Raw genomic sequence first — 17,499 nt, 5'->3', positions numbered from 1 at the left:
GGGCAGGGCAGACAATGCCAAGGGGCATCACATGACGCTTACTGCCCAAGCCACTCAGCAGCAAGGCCATGATGCTAAAGACCATGAAGCAGATGCTCAGTTCAGCGGGCAGAGGTCTGTGTGCAAGATTTTTGCAGCACAAAAAGCCCGCGTGCCCACGCTGAGCCTCTAACCATTGTTTTCAGGGTTGCTTAGTGAGCTTGCAACCCTGAGGTAAGTGGCAGTGATGTCATTGCATCCTTGCATCCTGCGTCATCACCAATTACATCCAGGAGCTGAGATCAGGTCTGCTGCACGGAGGGCACTGTGATGGCGATAAGTTTGGGAACCACTGCTTTTGCAGGTGGGCATAATAGAACAAAAATATTCAGAAGCAGAAAATACTAGCTAGTAATCAAGACGTTTATGTTGGGATTGAGAAAGGAAACCATTTTCTCCATCCACTATTTCCACACCATGTACAGTTTTAGAAACCTCAAATATGTTCCCCTCCACTTCATCCCTTTTATAAACTAAAAAATGCCGAATGGTTTAGGTCTTCCCCATAAAAATACTCCAACCCCCTGATGATTTTTGCTGCTTTCCTCTGTATTTTTCCAACATTATGCCCTCCTTTTTGAGATGAGGTATTCACAACGGAATTCTTATTAAAGTATTGTTTTTAAAATGTTGTATATACAGCTTTCCAACAAAAAAAGTTCACAAAGCAGTCTGCACAGAAAAAAGAATAATAAATATACAGTTCCCTTTCCCAAAAGGGGCTTGCAATCTTTAAAAAAAAAAGAAAAATGAAAAGGAACACTTGTGTACCTGGGATGGGTCAAGTGGAGTCCTTGGCCCCATGTGGCATGCTCAGTGGGGCGCCACCACTGCCCCCTGCCCTGGTGGCGATCCTGTGCCACTGCTCCGACCAAGTTGCTTGGTCCAAGGAAGAACCCATGAGGGGACGGGGTGCCGGCTAGAGAAAGTACTGTGGCTGCAAGGAGGCCTCCTCTCCACAATACCTTCTCTCCCCCCCCCCCCACATGGGCACTTGGCTGTGAGATGCTGAGTGGTCAATGGCTTTTTCTCTTTTTATTTTCAGCATTTGACTTTTTTTTGCCCACAGCAGACAGTTTTTATTTTTTTGCTTTTTCTGCCCCCCCCGGGGGGGGGGAAGGCTTGCTACTGCCCCAAGCAAGATGCAAACCTGGAAATAATTGGCGGTAATGTAATCACGTCACCGCAATTACTTCCAGGTAAGATGAGGGGCGATATTTGATGTCATGGCCACTGAGCAGCAGAAGACCAGGTACGCAAAGGAAACACCAGTAAACAATCACTGAAAACAACACTATGCTTGGGTGAATAGGGACATGCTCCCTCTGGTAAATATAAGACCCTGTAAGCCACCATGTAAGAAGAGCCTCATAGCCCAGTTAGCAGGGTAGAGCGGTACACACTGTTTTAAATGCAGCTGTACCATAGACCTGTAAAAAGCTATTGTCATCTTAATTTCAATCTCCTTCCTAATTATTAATGTTTGCTTTTTTCACTGCTACTGCCCAGTGGAGCTGATATATTTGCCATGTTCACCATGACCTCAGGACCTTTTTCTTGGATAAGTGCACGCAGACCTTATCAAGGTAAGAAGTTAGGGCAGGGGATCCTCTCTCACAATGGAGAGAGGTGAAAAGCGGTGTGCCCTAAGGTTCTGTCTTGGGACCGGCGCTTTTCAACCTCTTTATAAATGACCTGGAGACAGGGTTGAGCAGTGAGGTGGCTAAGTTTGCATACGACACCAAACTTTTCTGAGTGGTGAAGACCAGAAGTGATTGTAAGGAGCTCCAGAAGGATCTCTCCAGACTGGCAGAATGGGTAGCAAAATGTCAGATGCATTTCAATGTAAGTAAGTGTAAAGTCATGCACATTGGGGCATAAAATCAAAACTTCACATATAGGCTGATGGGTTCTGAGCTGTCTGTGACAGATCAGGAGAGAGATCTTGGGGTGGTGGTGGACAGGTCAAAGAAAGTGTTGACCCAATGTGCGACGGCAGTGAAGAAGGTCAATTCTATGCTTGGGATCATTAGAAAAGGTATTGAGAACAAAACAGCTAATATTATAATGCCCTTGTACAAATCGATGGTATGGCCACACCTGGAGTATTGCGTCCAGTTCTGGTTGCCACATCTCAAAAAGGACACAGTGGAAATGGAAAAGGTGCAAAAGAGAGTGACTAAGATGATTACTGGGCTGAGGCATCTTCCTTATGAGGAAAGGCTACGGCGTTTGGGCCTCTTCAGCCTAGAAAAGAGACGCCTGAGGGGGGACATGATTGAGACATAGAAAATTATGCATGGAAAAGATAAGTGGATAGAGAGATGCTCTTTACTCTCTCACATAACACCAGAACCAGGGGACATCCACTGAAATTGAGTGTTGGGAGAGTTAGAACAGACAAAAGAAAATATTTCTTTACTTAGCGTGTGGTTGGTCTGTGGAACTCCTTGCCACAGGATGTGGTGACGGCATCTGGCCTGGATGCCTTTAAAAGGGGACTGGGTTATTTCAGATGCAAGGGAGGGTACCAGGATGTAGGTCTCTTGTTATCTGGTGTGCTCCCTGGGGCATTTGGTAGGGCACTGTGAGGTACAGGAAGCTGGACTAGATGGGCCTATGGCCTGATCCAGTGGGGTTGTTCTTATGTTCTTAGGGGGTTGCCTCATAGTGCATCATTTTACCCTTAGTTATACTGAATGTCATTTGCCATTTTGCTCCACATTCACTAAGGCTGCAATCCTAACCACACTTTCCTGAGAGTAAGCTCCATTGAAAAAAATATGACTTACTTCTGGGTAGACCTGGTTAGGATTGTGCCCTTAGTTAGGAGTGATGCTTTTGGACCTCTTTATAGTTTGCTTGGTTTTTTATTATCTTGAATAATTTGGCATTATCCACAAATATGGCCATTTCACTGCTCATTCCTAACTCTCACTGCTCATTCCTAACTTTCAGATCACTTAACTTTCACTGCTCATTCCTAACTCCAGATCACTTAAGTTAAAATAGAACTGATTCTAACATAGATCCTTTGGGGGATGGGATTTTTTTCTTTGCTTCCTTTTGTTGCTTTTTTAAAAAATCCAGTAACCTTTTCCCCCTCTAATAAACACAGCTTGCTTACAAAAAAGTCAAGCCACCTGTTCGACCAAGATGATATTTATGGCGTAAGTGTTTGGAAGTTTTAGAAAATGACATAAATTCTATTTGATATTGATTTGTATGGTACTGAGCACATGCAGAAATAAAGGGGCATTTTGTGCTGTTTCACAATTAGATCTACCAGTGCATGTGGAAGAAATTGCACAGTAATTAGGTGCTGATGATTTTATGTTTGACATCCCAGGCAACTGCAAGGTTGCGCAGGTGTAAAGCCAAGTCAGGATTTCATTTGGATTCTGCGCACAAGAACTCTGTTCTATTACTTTCATGTGCTCAAGGTCCCTTACATAAACAAAAGGATATCTTAAGAGAGAATCAACCAAGAGTTATTTGTGCAGCGAATACTCCTACAAACCAGATCTATCCCTTCTGGTTCTGCTCATGCCACAGTTAATGGTTTCTGCTGCTGGACCACTACAAGTGGCACTTAAGGCTGTGCATGTGGTTTCCACTGCAGCTGGAGTAGGTAGGGGAGGGAGAGTGAATATTAATGAATACAGATTCAGAATACAGATTCTCCACCTCACCCGTCTGTGCTCCAGATGATTGGTGCTGTCAAATATGCAGTAGCAAATATGCGATTGACTGTTTCACACAAGGAACTGTGTAGCAATATAACAATATTTTGCCCTCGATAACTTATTATTTAGATCACTTTCAGCCCAATTCTACCAAAATTCTCTGCTGGAAAAACATGCACTTGGCCAGCAGAGAGGCCAGCAGAGATGGCAGGATCCAGGAAGAAATGCCAGGATCCTTCTGGAAGTCATGCAACTGTGTATGCATGGGGTAATTAGGTAAGAATGGGCTGACTATTTGCTTCTTTAAGATTTCTAGCTCCCACATCACCCTGAACATTTGAGGCAGCTAACCAATTCAAATAAGCTGATAAGACACCAAAAATAAATAACTGTTAAAATATAGACACACAATTACTGTTATTGTATCAACCAAGACTGAAATTCTGCGCACAGTTACTTGGAAAGCAGGGAGTACAGAACTGGTGTTGCTGGTGTCTTCTTTTTATTCTTTTAATGTTTTATTCTTTTATTTTTTTTAGCAATGTTAACCACCTTAAGGACTTTTTCTTTAAAAGCGGTATATAAGTACAAGTTGAGTATCCCTTATCCAAAACTCCAAAATCTGAAATGCTCCAAAATCCAAAACTTTATCACCCTGTGGGGGCAGGTTCCACCTCAATTCCCCAGTGCAGCAGAGCTCACTTCCCAGTGCTTGCTGAACAAAAGAGCAGCTTGGGACGCGGCATCAGGCAAATGAAGGAAGAGGCAGAAAGGTAGTGCACGTTGCTCCAGGGGGAGGGAAGAATAAATGCTGGACAGTAGACCAGCTTGCAGCCTCAATCCGAATGAGCCCCAACTGCCCTGGGTTGGGTTGGCCAACTCTGCGGTTTGAGGCATTTTTTCCCTGGTGAGCCCTCTGTACCTGTGCCTTGGCTGAAGACCACTCAAGTTCTTAAAAGCTTCCTGGGGGTGAGGGGGAAGAACAATCACATTTCCAGGCAGTAGTAACAGCAGCAGGCAAACTAGCAGCCTCAATAAACACATGAACTGCAGCGCCTGGTGTAGAGTCCCATCCAACTGCGTTGGCCAACTCTGGGGTGGGATGCACTTTTCCCCAGTTAGCCTGCGGTGTGGGTTGCCACTGGAGGGTTGATACCTAAGGGACAACATCATAGGGACCCCTTTGTTGTTGCCCCTTCAATAATGGTAAGGGCCTCCCTCTTTCTCCTTGAACTTGCCTTGCCTGGTGAGAGCTGCAGTCTTGCGATTGGGCATTTTAGAGAGATTGCTTCGGAAGGAGTTCAAGATGGCCTGGCTGGCTGCTGGACTGGAACTTGAGTTGCTTGGGACGTTTGCGATTAAGGGCCCAATCCTATGGGCCATCAGTGCCGGCACTGAACTCAAGCACTGGCGTTAGTTGTCCAAAAAGCACTGTTTCTCAAACTGTGATGTCAGGACACACTAGGTGGCTCATAAGCCAATTTCAGGTGTGTCTCCATTCATTTCAATATTTAATCTTTAATATATTAGACTTCATGCTACCCTGGTATGTGACTGTATTTGGGGAAATGTTACAGACCTGTACTTTTAACAAGCTACTATGTGTATTTAACAATGATAGTAAATTGGACTTACTCTTGGGTAAGTGTGGGTAGGATTGCAGCCTAGAATTATTAAAAATTTTCCAGCTTGATGATGTCACTTCCAGTCATGGCATCACTTCCAGTGGGTCCTGAAAGATTCTCATTCTAAAAAGTAGGTCCCGGTGCTAAATGTGTGAAAACCACTGCTATAAAGCATGTTTACGGCACCGTGGGAGGAGGGAAAGCTGGCACCCGATCCAGCACCAGTTAGCGCTGGGCCCAGTGCTGGGAGGACGCTGCCTGGAGGTGAGTGAAACCACCAAGCAGAGGTGTGAGCTTTTTCAGGGCAGGAAGAGGTGTTCCCAGGTGGGGGAGGGTGGGGCAGGGGGAAGAACTGGCCCAAGGGTTGGGACCAGAGGAGGCCACCTTTGCCAAACCCTATCCTCTGTGTCAGGCTAAAAAGCCAGCACAAATTTGAGGAAGCCCATTGTGGGGCCTGTGTCCTTATTCAGGGGAAGGGGACAAATGTCCCCTTCCCCCAAAGAGACCTCCGGTGGTTTTCCAACACCCGCAGGGCACAGTGGTTGCCATTTTGGTGCCTCTGTTCCTCTGGGCACCGGGACGTTTAGGACTGGACTGTAACACCAGTGCTAATGGGTCTCCCCCATGTGGATAACCCTTCTAGGATGGAGCGGGGAGACAGAGTGTGGCATTTGTAATAGTGATGGCAAGGGAGACTGTAGTGCCTCCCAGGGCCTCTGAGAGGAATTTTATCAGGGGGCACAAAGTTTCTTTTGGGTCCCTTTGCAAAGGGTGAGGGGTGAAACAGAGCGGGGGAGGGTGGTGACCGGTGAGCAGAATAAGGGAAGGGAGGGGGGGAAACAGGATGGGGGGAGGGTAGAGACAGCTGGAAAAGTCTTTGGAGCCCAGGTCTACTAACGCATGTGGCATCAGTAGTGTCCCCAGCATCCCCAGTCGTTGCAGCTTCCCCAGCATCAAATGCGGGCAACAAGTCTGAGTAGATAGGAAAATGTCAGATCCCAGGACATTTCTGGGCCCCTCCTTTGGTTCCTGGGCCCCCTTTTAACTCTGGGCCTGGGTACAAATTACCCCCCTTATCCCCTCTCCTAAGTCCCCTCATTTGTCACCTAGCTTTTAAGGGGGAAGGGGAGGTAAAGAGGGATACAATTAGATAAGTACATAAATAAATTTTACAACTAGACCTCATTATGTAATGTCAGAACTTCATTTTCATCGTTGACTTTTAACATTTTATTTCATGCTGTATAATGTTATTATTAATTGTTGTTTATTCTGTTTTATCATGCCACACAACTTTTTCCGTATGGTACTAGGCATTAAGGTGATTTTTGATTGAACTTGGAATGGCTTTAGAACAAGTTAGAATTTTTTCCACTGAAATTAATGTAATAATTGTACTCATCCAGCTAAGGGCTGTTTTCAGGAATGAATTATGTATGGATATTGAGGGGAAAGTGTGCATGGTTTCTAATTCAGTCTTTTTAAAAAATTTGAAGAACAGTGCTGCACAAAATGACTATATATCAGAGACTATAATTTTATTTTATTTTGTACAGGCTGACTTAGCAGTGCCTATTGGATAAGTGCAGCCAGAAATTAGAATGAAAAGAATGAGTCTCACTTAAGAGTATCAGATCCACACTGTAGGTTTTTGAAAGAGGCTGACTGCTCTTTATACTGGGGCACGTTCCTAAGTACGGTCTGAAATTGTTGGACTTGAACTGTCACATACATAATATCAGAAAGACTCATGGATGAAATGTGTTTATCTGGTGCATGGAATGACTGTATGAGCTAATCACTTTGCACTGGTTATTTTACGAAGAATTTGTTAGCATACAGAAATTGATGTGTTGCAAGTTTTATGGCTTTTGAAAGGTGATCTGAAAACAAATTATTTTTGTAATGTGGTTCCAGTTCTCAGTTTCTTTGGAGGTAAGCACTAGAGTTACAATTACTGTCACAAAACAAAGAGCCAAATGAGATGTGAAGGCAGCAAGCCCATTTGTTTAAACCTGTATCTGCCCTAATTTTGTATTAAGCAGGTGTGTATCTGGGATGTACTGTATGTTAGAGGTTGAAAGCCAAAAAGGACCATTGGATTGGAAGAATGATTAACCCCATCCCATCCATAGCTCACTCCTAATCTGTACCTTCAAAGTACTTTTCTACTCAGCCAAGCTTCAATACTGGAAGTATGCCTGGCTGAAAGAGTTTAGGAGGAAAATCTACAGGAAAGCAGGCAGTAAGGCGAGTCCATCTCTACACACACCTACAAAAGGGATGCATACCCATGCGCCCCTTTTCCTCCAAGAATGGTCACAATGCACATCCTGCTTTGTACATGTTTGGTGCAGACCCGGATTTAAACAAATGAGTCACCTGCTGTCACTTCGGGTTTGGCTTTAAAACAGGAGCATTGTCTGCTGCCTACAAGACCTAGTGGATCTGCAGACTCCTTGATGGCAATTTCATAAACAGGAATGCAGATGGAGCCAGAAGTACATATTAAATACTAGTCTGGATCTGCAGGCTCCCTGATGTTAATTTCACAAATGGAAATGCAGATACAGCCAGAAGTACAGATTAAATACTGGACTATGCATAAAAGGCTAAAGGGAGGGAAAACTCCATGAATATAGTCTGACTTGACTGGCAAGGCAAATCAAAGGCAGAGGCCACTCTTCTGGGGCTCTATTGATGAGTTCACAGTGACATTAAAAGCGGGTATTACCTGTTCTAAGAGATTCTGAAGCCTCTCTATTTCGCAATCTATTACAAATTTCTTTTCCTGTCTCCGGTCCAAGTCTTCTAAAAGCTGCCTGTAGCTTGCATCATTAAAATTCTCCACGCATATGGCACTGACTTGCCAGCTTTTTTCTCCTGCTGTTTCCATAATAGCTTGAAGTATTGAGTAACCTGAAAGAAAAGGACACAACACACTAATGACACAGTCCTTGCATTTTGTGAATCATAAGACTGTTTGATCAATATCAGGTTCCTTATGGAGCTGGCAAGGAGTTAAGATTTACACTTACTAACTATATTATACTTTCTGTCCTCTCCCTATTATGTACACATACTGCAGCTGCCAACCATGGAAATATTTTTCTTTTTTCATTTATTAAGTGTGCAGTACAGAGAAAGCTGGGTGCACCTACTGAATTCCTGCTGGAATTAGCAGGACCCAAACATACAGTTAAGACTAAGATCCTTTGATATCAACAGGATGCAGACACGCTCTGGATTGACACCTTCAGAGTTGCTGATTGCTGGTTCATGGACTAGATTCAGCTCAAAAAACTTTATCTGATATTCTCCGTTTCAAACAAATTTTAAGGTGCAGTTTTAAAAGTGTGTTTACAGGTTCCCATTTAAGGAAATGAAGCAATGAGACTGTTTGTGGATCACATACATTTTATTGCATTTCACCTATGCTCATGTGCCTCTTGCACATTCCCAAAAGTCAACCTGCCTTTCAGGGATCTCTCAAGAAGCACATACCTTCCTTAACACCACTCTCTTTCTTTCTCCCTACCAACATATGACCTCATACTATCTAAACAGAATGTCTCTGTATCTGTAAACCATTATCACTAGTTGTTGTTACAGCCAGGCCATCTAATAGGGAGCCAGAAAATTGAAGCCTTTCGTCCAAATTCTGAAGTTGTTCCTGGGAATACCCCCCCAAAAAAACCCCAAAACCCCATCCCTGACAATTACTATCTATGATACTTACAGCCCAATCCCCTACCACTGATCCAGTGACACCAAAATGGCTACTGCTGCCATCCTATGGGGCAGGGGAGATCACTGAGGTTTCTTCAGGGTAAGGGAACATTTGTTCTTTTACCTGGAGGTAAGCATCCAGAGCACAGAGGGATCTACTTGGACCTGTGCTAGTGATATCACTGGCACAGGTCTGTGCAGATCCAGGCTGTGGCATCAGATCTTGGAAAAAGGCTAAAATTTGGTGGCAGCTGCCCCTTCCCAGACCCCATCCACCTCCCCTGCCCCTTTCACCTCCCCATTCCTCTCCCCATTCCACCACTTCATTCCACTTTCCCCCATTCCACTTTCCCACATCCTGTTCTGTCTCCACCGCCAACTTACCTGTCTCAGTGAGTCCAGGGGATCCACCAGCATGCATGGGAAGGCTCTGGCTTCCTGCTGATGCTCTGGCAGCATGCAACTCCGCAGGCTGTCTGAGAGCATCTCACAATTGCCATAAGGCAGTTAGCACTGGTGGAATGCTTGTTCCACCCACGCTAAAGTCCAATGGGTTTGGGCTGTAAGATCATTATTTTATAGCATCTCAGGATGGGTATCATTTTGAGGATATTTTCTGACAGTGAGTTTCAGCTGCCTGAACACTATAGGCCAATTGATTTCATTTGCAGGTGGGAACATGATGTAAATTCTGTCTCTCAAATTACAAGGTGAACATTTAACAGATGCATTCAGATTTAGGAATTCTGATTCTCGGCACATCGCAAAACAAAAAATGACTGTGCATTCACTACTGCAGTCCTAGTTACACAGAACAAGGTTGTCACAGGCAGAATAAACTGCATTATTCTGCCACTACATGAAGGCACCCCATGCGTTGCAGTCTGTACTACTCATGCTGCCGTTTCAGTGGACTGATTGCTATTGCCACCTCAAGACATCTATCTTAAATCTGACAATTACCAATTTAACTTTTTAATATACTAATTGATAAATTGAGGTCTTCAACCACAATATACACATGCAAGAACACATTCACTCAGCTGTGGTCTGAGCAAAGCATTTAACTCATATTTATGCTCTCTTTATACAGTTACAGGATTAGTCATTGTTAGCTATTACACACATTCATGACACATGTCATTATGAATAAAAAAACCCAAATAAACAGGGATTACACTTTTGCTAGCCTAGAGGGAGGTTTCATGCTTTAATTAATTAATGTTTCTAAAGGCCTTCAAAAAACACAAATACAAAATCTATGAAGCTATTCTTTTGGTTTCTAAGAATGAATCAAAGAAGCGGTAGTATTCGCATTAACCTGACTCCCAGCTGCAAAAGCCCATTTCATTCAAAGGACATGGCAACATTGCTAAAACTGTTTGCTGCTTTTCTAATTTCCTTTATTATTACGATTATTATTGTTGTTGCTAGGCTGATATGTCTAACAGTGCCAAGGTCTAATTACACCCACAGAGTCAGTGTTACTAAGCCTTGTTCACCACTGGGAAATATTCCACTAATAGTGGAATTCCATGCCAACTGTGATTCCATGTTTCATTGTCCTGAGATTTTCTTTTATTGGGTAAAGCAGTTGCAGGTAGCTTCAGATGGAATGAAAGACCAGCAGAGGTAGGAAGATAAAGTTTCTTCCCAGGACTGGTCAAGCACACTTTTTTTTTCCACTCTCTAGTTCTTCATGCAGTGTGAAATCACCTGCAGCTATATTACCTGAAAAAGGAAATCCCTTTGAAAAAAGAAATGCAGGCCTGATGTTCTACCCTGAAATAATACCGATTTCAATAGGAGAGGTGCAATTTCACACGTATTTTGCCCACTGCTTTCAAAGGAACTTGAATACTTTCGTTTGCCTGGACTGTGCTCCCCAGTGTGGATACCTCAAATCACATATCCTGCATTATCCTTGCTGAGACTAGTGTGGTTGCTTTGGAGAAAGTAGTTGGAGGGATGCTATTCAAATCGACCAAATCTAGAATGACACATGCACAACCTGCCAGGTCCAAAGGAATGAGATGACTACAGAATTGCAAGGCTCAAAGGGTCAACAAATGCAAGTCTCTTGAAATACGGTATGGATGTATTAGACTTACAAAATGCCAATTCTATAGTTTATGGCACCCAGGGGAGTAATGATGTGCCTAGTTCGGAATCACAAGCCGTCAAGGGCCTTCAAGGATCATGTAATCATACTCTTCTACAACCTGATAAGGATGTATTAATTTATAACCCAGTATTGTGAACTGGCTCAAATTGCTGAGATACAAGTAGGAATGCTGAAACACAACCCAATGCCTGGAAAACTGGACCTTCTCCTTGCTGTCTTAGGCTGGAACTATGTGTTAAATAAAGCACAGCCATCGGTGTCAACATCTCTCTTGTCCCCACCCCATTCCATTGCACAGGCTTCCAGTTCTGAGGGAGCGGCTGAGTGTGGATATTAATAACATAATGACTTCATGTCACATGCATTATTAAACCAGAGGACAGTGAAGAAACGGAACAGTTTTGGCCACTGCCACAAATCAGCCACAACACCTGGTTCTGACCAGTTCGAGCCAAGAAAGAACACATTGCTCTAACTTTGGTGGCCCCTATAGGAAAAACAATAGGTCTTAATGCTGGCATCTCATCACATACAACAGTAGGCTTTGGTCCATGGGCAGGATTTGGCGTCAGGAAAAAGCCGTCCCTGTGCAGTACAGTGCTTTCTGTTCTGAGCCACAGCCTCTTATCTTTCCAGCTGACCTGCTCAGAAATGCACACTGGGCAGCCGCTTCCACCCAGAAATCTGGGCATGGAACCTGCTGGGACAAAGGACAGCGGAAGTGGCTGCCTGGCACAAGTTTCTGAGCAGATTGCCCAGAAAGATAAGAGGCAGTAGCATGCCACATGGGGATGGCTTTTTCTGAATGTAGCAGTCTGCGGTTTGAAGACCATTGATATACAACAATTCATAAAACACAGTTTTAACACTGTTGTGTGTGCTATAAGACACTGTTTCTCAACCAGTGGTATGGGCATCACCAGTGGTACTTGAGGTGGTGTCTGGTGGTATTTGCGGGACGCCTGGACTCTTGCCACCCGGCCGCCAGACCAGGAACACAACACAGCAAACAGTGGTAGAAGGGTCCAAAACATGCTTTTGCATACTCAAAAAAGTCTCCTGTCCACCCTGAGTCTCTTACTGGTGTTTGTTGCATTACATCTGGCCTCCCAAATCAGAAGTAACTGGCAATGTTGTTTTATCAGTTACTTAAAGTGGTACTCGTAACAAACTCGAACTGAACTCTCAGAAAACCAAAGTTACGGTCTTTTCAAAATCATGGAGCCCAGGCACTTGGTCTAATAGAGGGGAGAAACGAGAGCAGGTCAAAAGCTTTAAATATCTTGGAATTCACTTCCACTACAATCTTTGCTGGCATACTCATCAAAAATTGGTCACAAACTTGGCCCGTGTTACTTTGCAGAGCACCAATCGATTCTTTTTTAGTCAGGGCAATCGTTATATACTAGCTGCTCTCAAGATATTTAATGCCAAGGTATCAGCACAGTTCCTGTATGGGTGACCTATCTGGATTAGCGCTATAAATCTCACCTTTGAGAGTATCCAAGCTAAATTTTTGAAGGCTAACTTGGATTTACCTAAATCTGTACTATACTCTGCATTATGTTTGGAGACCGGACAATCGCTCTTAGCATCAAGAGCATGGATTTTAACCATACGCTATTGGCTCCATATAAGTCACGTTCATATTAGTCACATAAGACAAAGGTAGACTTTGTGTACCTTGGCTCAATGATCTCCGACACTCTTTCTCTCGATACCGAACTAAACAAGCGCATCGGTAAAGCAGCTACCACGTTTTCCAGACTCACAAAGAGAGTCTGGTCCAACAAGAAGCTGACGGAACATACCAAGATCCAGGTCTACAGAGCTTGCATCTTGAGTACACTTCTGTACTGCAGCGAGTCATGGACTCTTCGCTCACAACAGGAGAGGAAACTGAACGCTTTCCACATGCGCTGCCTCCGATGCGTCCTCAGCATCACCTGGCAGCACAAAGTTCCAAACAACACAATCCTGGAACGAGCTGGAATCCCTAGCATGTATGCACTGCTGAAACAGAGACGCCTGCGTTGGCTCGGTCATGTTGTGAGAATGGATGATGGCCGGATCCCAAAGGATCTCTTCTATGGTGAACTCGTGCAAGGAAAACGCCCTACAGGTAGACCACAGCTGCAATACAAGGACATCTGCAAGAGGGATCTGAAGGCCTTAGGAGTGGACCTCAACAGGTGGGAAACCCTGGCCTCTGAGCGGCCCGCTTGGAGGCAGGCTGTGCAGCATGGCCTTTCCCAGTTTGAAGAGACACTTGGCCAACAGTCTGAGGCAAAGAGGCAAAGAAGGAAGGCCCATAGCCAGGGAGACAGACCAGGGACAGACTGCACTTGCTCCCGGTGTGGAAGGGATTGTCACTCCCGAATCGGCCTTTTCAGCCACACTAGACGCTGTTCCAGAACCACCATTCAGAACGCGATACCATAGTCTTTCGAGACTGAAGGTTGCCAACAGGATTGGCTCCAGTTACTTTATAACATGAAACCAGGCAGTCTCCTATCCAGAATGTTATCTGAGTGGTTCTTCTAAATGGTATAGCCACATTAAATCGAAAATTGAATCAATTGGTTTTTCATTGGATTTTTTGTTTCTATCCATTCCCTGGAGTTTATCAAAGGGTAAAGCAAAGAATTCTAGACATTGAGGCACAAAACCTCTTTGAACTTGCTTCTAGAATTTGCTCCCCTCTTAATTTCTCTATCCTGCTTAAGTACAGGCAAATGGCTCCTTATCTGAGTATTCTGATCAACCCTTCTGAACGTCATGCAATCTCCTTGGCAAGATTCAATGTGTTTCCATCCAAGGTCACAGAAAGCAGATATAGGCAAATACCATATAAAGACCGCCTCTGCCCTTGTAATTTGGGAAACATTGAATCACTCATACACATTCTTTTTTATTGTCCTCTGCACACTAGATCCCGCCACACTTACATGACTCCACTTCTCGGCAAAATGAATGGGCTTTCAGATGAGGCAAAACTGAAGTGTTTCCTAAATGACTGCTCGCTAGATATGCTAGAGGGAGTTTCTAAATTTTTACTTTTAGTGATTTCTAAGCCTTCTTAATGTAATTTGTCAAAAATACTGATATTTTATGTTGAACTGTAAATGTATTATTAGTAATTTAGTAACTTAACTCCGTTTTTGATAAACGGGATTAGGACTGGTTATGTTTGCTTTTATGATTTCTTTATCTATGCCTAATAAGGGTTTATTCATTCATTCATGTGGTACTCTGAACAGGCGGATCATGTGAACTGGTACAACCAAGGACAAATGTTGAGAAACCCTGCTTCAAGATCCATGTAACAGGCACACATGGGGAAAATTACTTAACCAAGACATCCCTGGGATACACCAGGGATTTATAGAATTCCCTGACTGTGGCAAGGTATATAGTGCCAACAAAAAGGTCTATTAAGACCAGGTTAAAGGAACATCAAAGATTGTGCTGGTTGGGGCAAACAGACAAGTCATCCATAACCGTGTATGCCTTCAGTACAGGACACAAGATCAATTTTGCCCAGATACAGGTACTGGTAAAGGAACAACACTACCAGACAAGCATCTATAGAGAGATTATAGAGATCCAGAAACATCACAGGAATATGAATCGGAAACTACCGCAGATACTCGCCTATATGTCAATCCCACAGAGAAGCCAAGGGCAGGTTTTGAGCCAAAAATCATGGAATTTTCTATGACCCTTGGATAAGTCAGGGTTTAATCTTAGGGAGGTGTCTGACTATAGTTTTGTCTGATTTTACCTGAGGCCAGTTCCTGAAAAATAACCTACAACTAATTGTTACCTAAGAACTGTAGTCTCTAATTTATTAAAAATATAGTAAAAGATCATAAGATACATTTTTATTCTTTTTAAATTCTGGTCTTCACCACCTTTTTGTAAACACTATCAGAGTAAGTGCACTGTAAACAACATACCAGTGAAACAGTGGTTCCCAACCTGGGGTTTGTGTACCCCCAGGGGCACTCAAGAGAACCTTTAGGGGTACTTGAAAAAGAATGGAATAATGGCAGAGAAAGGCAGGTAGTGGCCCAAATGCCTTGCAGGGCCAGCAAGGCAGGAAGGGAGAAAGCTAGTTGGCTGTGAAAGCCCCACCAATAGCTAGTTTTGGTCATCAATTCATGTATGAAACAGTGATTGAAAACCAGCACAGTAAAAAAACTGAGACATAATATGGAACGTGATCAATCACCTAGAATTTCTCAGCACACTTCTGGTGCAAAACAGTGCAAAGGCAGAGTCTTCTTTTCTTCAGACAGATAAAAAGAGAAAACACTGTGATAAATACACAAAGTCTGGGCTTTCATATAGAGGAGATGAGGGCTTGCATTATTGATCACAAACATTTTGCTAATATGAAGGGTACAATTTATGGAAATGGGCTGCCAAGGGATATGCAAGTGAAAAAGGTTGGGAACCACTGCAGGAGATCCATGAATCAAATCCACGTTTAAGGTGTCCGGTATGTTAAGCCAGAAGTGCTACATATAACATACAACCCATAACACATAACTGGGAGTGTGCAATTCAATTCACAGCAGAGAGATGCAGCTGCATATATTTGCAACCCTTTTTACTCATAAGTAGACCCACTGCTTTCCATGGGATTTTTAATTAACCCCTGCTAATTGGGTAAGAGGCACTTTTTCAAGTGGGTGCTCCTCTTTTTTTAGCAGGGGGAGAGTAACTGGCCCACCTCACCCCAGCAGTGTCTGTTCTAGTGGTTGTCTGCTGGTATTCATTTGCATCTTTTTAGATTGTGAGCCCTTTTGGGACAGGGAGCCATTTAGTTATTTGATTTTTCTCTGTAAACCGCTTTGTGAACTTTTAGTTGAAAAGCGGTATATAAATACTGTTAATAATTAATTAGTAATAATGGTGCACTGAATTGTAGCCTGTGACTTTATTGCAAATGGAAAGAGGATCCCATCCTGGTGTTGGAAAAAAAGAGACCTCTGCCAAATGCATGCCAGCATTTGCAAAAAGGAACCAGGTTGCAGGAGAGTAAAAGGTTAACTTTGGCTGGAATTTCCCAGGAAAGTTACTATAGAAACAAATGACCTTTAGCAAGAACCAAACCAAAACCAAATAACCTTTAGCTTTAGCAAGAACTGAAACTTTTCAGAGTTGAAAGGCTCTGCCCTCTGATTGGCCCAGAGATAAGTCAAAGTGATAATTGGAGCTTGATTACTTGGCAAAAATTTTAGGGACTACAGGTGAGTATCTACAGTACATTTATATATAAAATGTGTCAGGCAACTTTATAACTAACAGATGCCTTACAGTTTACAATGACTGCAGTCTTCTCTCAGCTACATGAATTAGATTACAGGTTGGCATTTCAGATCGCTTTCCATATGCAAATTTCTTGACATAATAAAGTAAAAACATTTCAGTTGTCTAGGTTAAGTTTTAGCCTGGAGTCAGGTTTTTTTCCCCTAAGAATAAAGAATTCTTTTCAATTCTTGCACAATTATTCAGCTTATATATTCTTTTTTGTTATGCTTGTCTGTAATTATCTTTTCAAATCATGCCCAGATCTTTTTCCAAATAATATATTCTTAGCCTCATTTCCCAGTCACTTCCATATATAGCTTCCTAGTTAGAACCACATTAGGATTTTCTATGTGTTGATGACTCATTGATGATGATACTCACTTTTACTTGACCTTTGATACCAATGCAGTTAATATTGATTTAATTGTACTTCTCATTACATATTTACTTAGACTCAAAAAGAATGAGAATCAGGTTACAATCCAATCCACACTTACTTCATTGAACTCAATGGGGCTTACTTCTAAGTAGACATGCACAGGATTGAACTTTCAGAAAATCAACTCACATTTCCTTCTAAATCAGATTTGGATGTTTGACTTTGGGCGCAATCCAGCCCTTGACTTAGGCTGTCGCAAGTCCCTTGCGCTGGCCCAGGGGGGTTGCAAGCTTGCTATAAGGCACGGTTGCGCTTCCTCAGGAGTTGGCTAGGCTGGTGCACAGAGGCTGGAACAAGCCTCTGCGCTGACAAAGGCACTGAGGCTTGTGTTGGCCTGGCTGGACAGATGCAAAGGTCTGAGGTAGGTGAGGAGGGGGTGGAGAGGAGGCGGGAGGGAGGCATTCCTGGGCGGAGGGAGGGCAGGAGGTGGGCGGCCCAAGGGGTGGGTGGGCAGGCAGGGAGCAGGAGGCGGGGCTGGGATCCAGCAGTCATGCCGGATCCCAACCCCCGTTCTTGGGGAAAACAGAGCAGCTTCAA

At 43.4% G+C, this 17,499-nt stretch overlaps 1 protein-coding gene across 3 annotated transcripts in view; it reads right to left on the bottom strand.

Moving 5' to 3' along the window:
* GRIA4 (glutamate ionotropic receptor AMPA type subunit 4) overlaps positions 1 to 17,499 on the bottom strand; it is a 286,480-nt gene that overhangs the window by 95,010 nt on the left and 173,971 nt on the right. For all 3 annotated transcript variants that reach the window (XM_066622011.1, XM_066622010.1, XM_066622012.1), the window contains exon 4: positions 8,085 to 8,269. In XM_066622011.1, coding sequence (XP_066478108.1) covers positions 8,085 to 8,269 — 185 coding nt within the window. The remainder of the gene's footprint in view (positions 1 to 8,084; positions 8,270 to 17,499) is intronic.

This window comes from Tiliqua scincoides, chromosome 3 (genome assembly GCF_035046505.1).
Source record: "Tiliqua scincoides isolate rTilSci1 chromosome 3, rTilSci1.hap2, whole genome shotgun sequence".
Classification (NCBI taxonomy): domain Eukaryota; kingdom Metazoa; phylum Chordata; class Lepidosauria; order Squamata; family Scincidae; genus Tiliqua; species Tiliqua scincoides.
The sequence above is the reverse complement of the archived record's forward strand: the minus strand, read 5'-3'. Positions and strand labels throughout refer to the sequence as shown.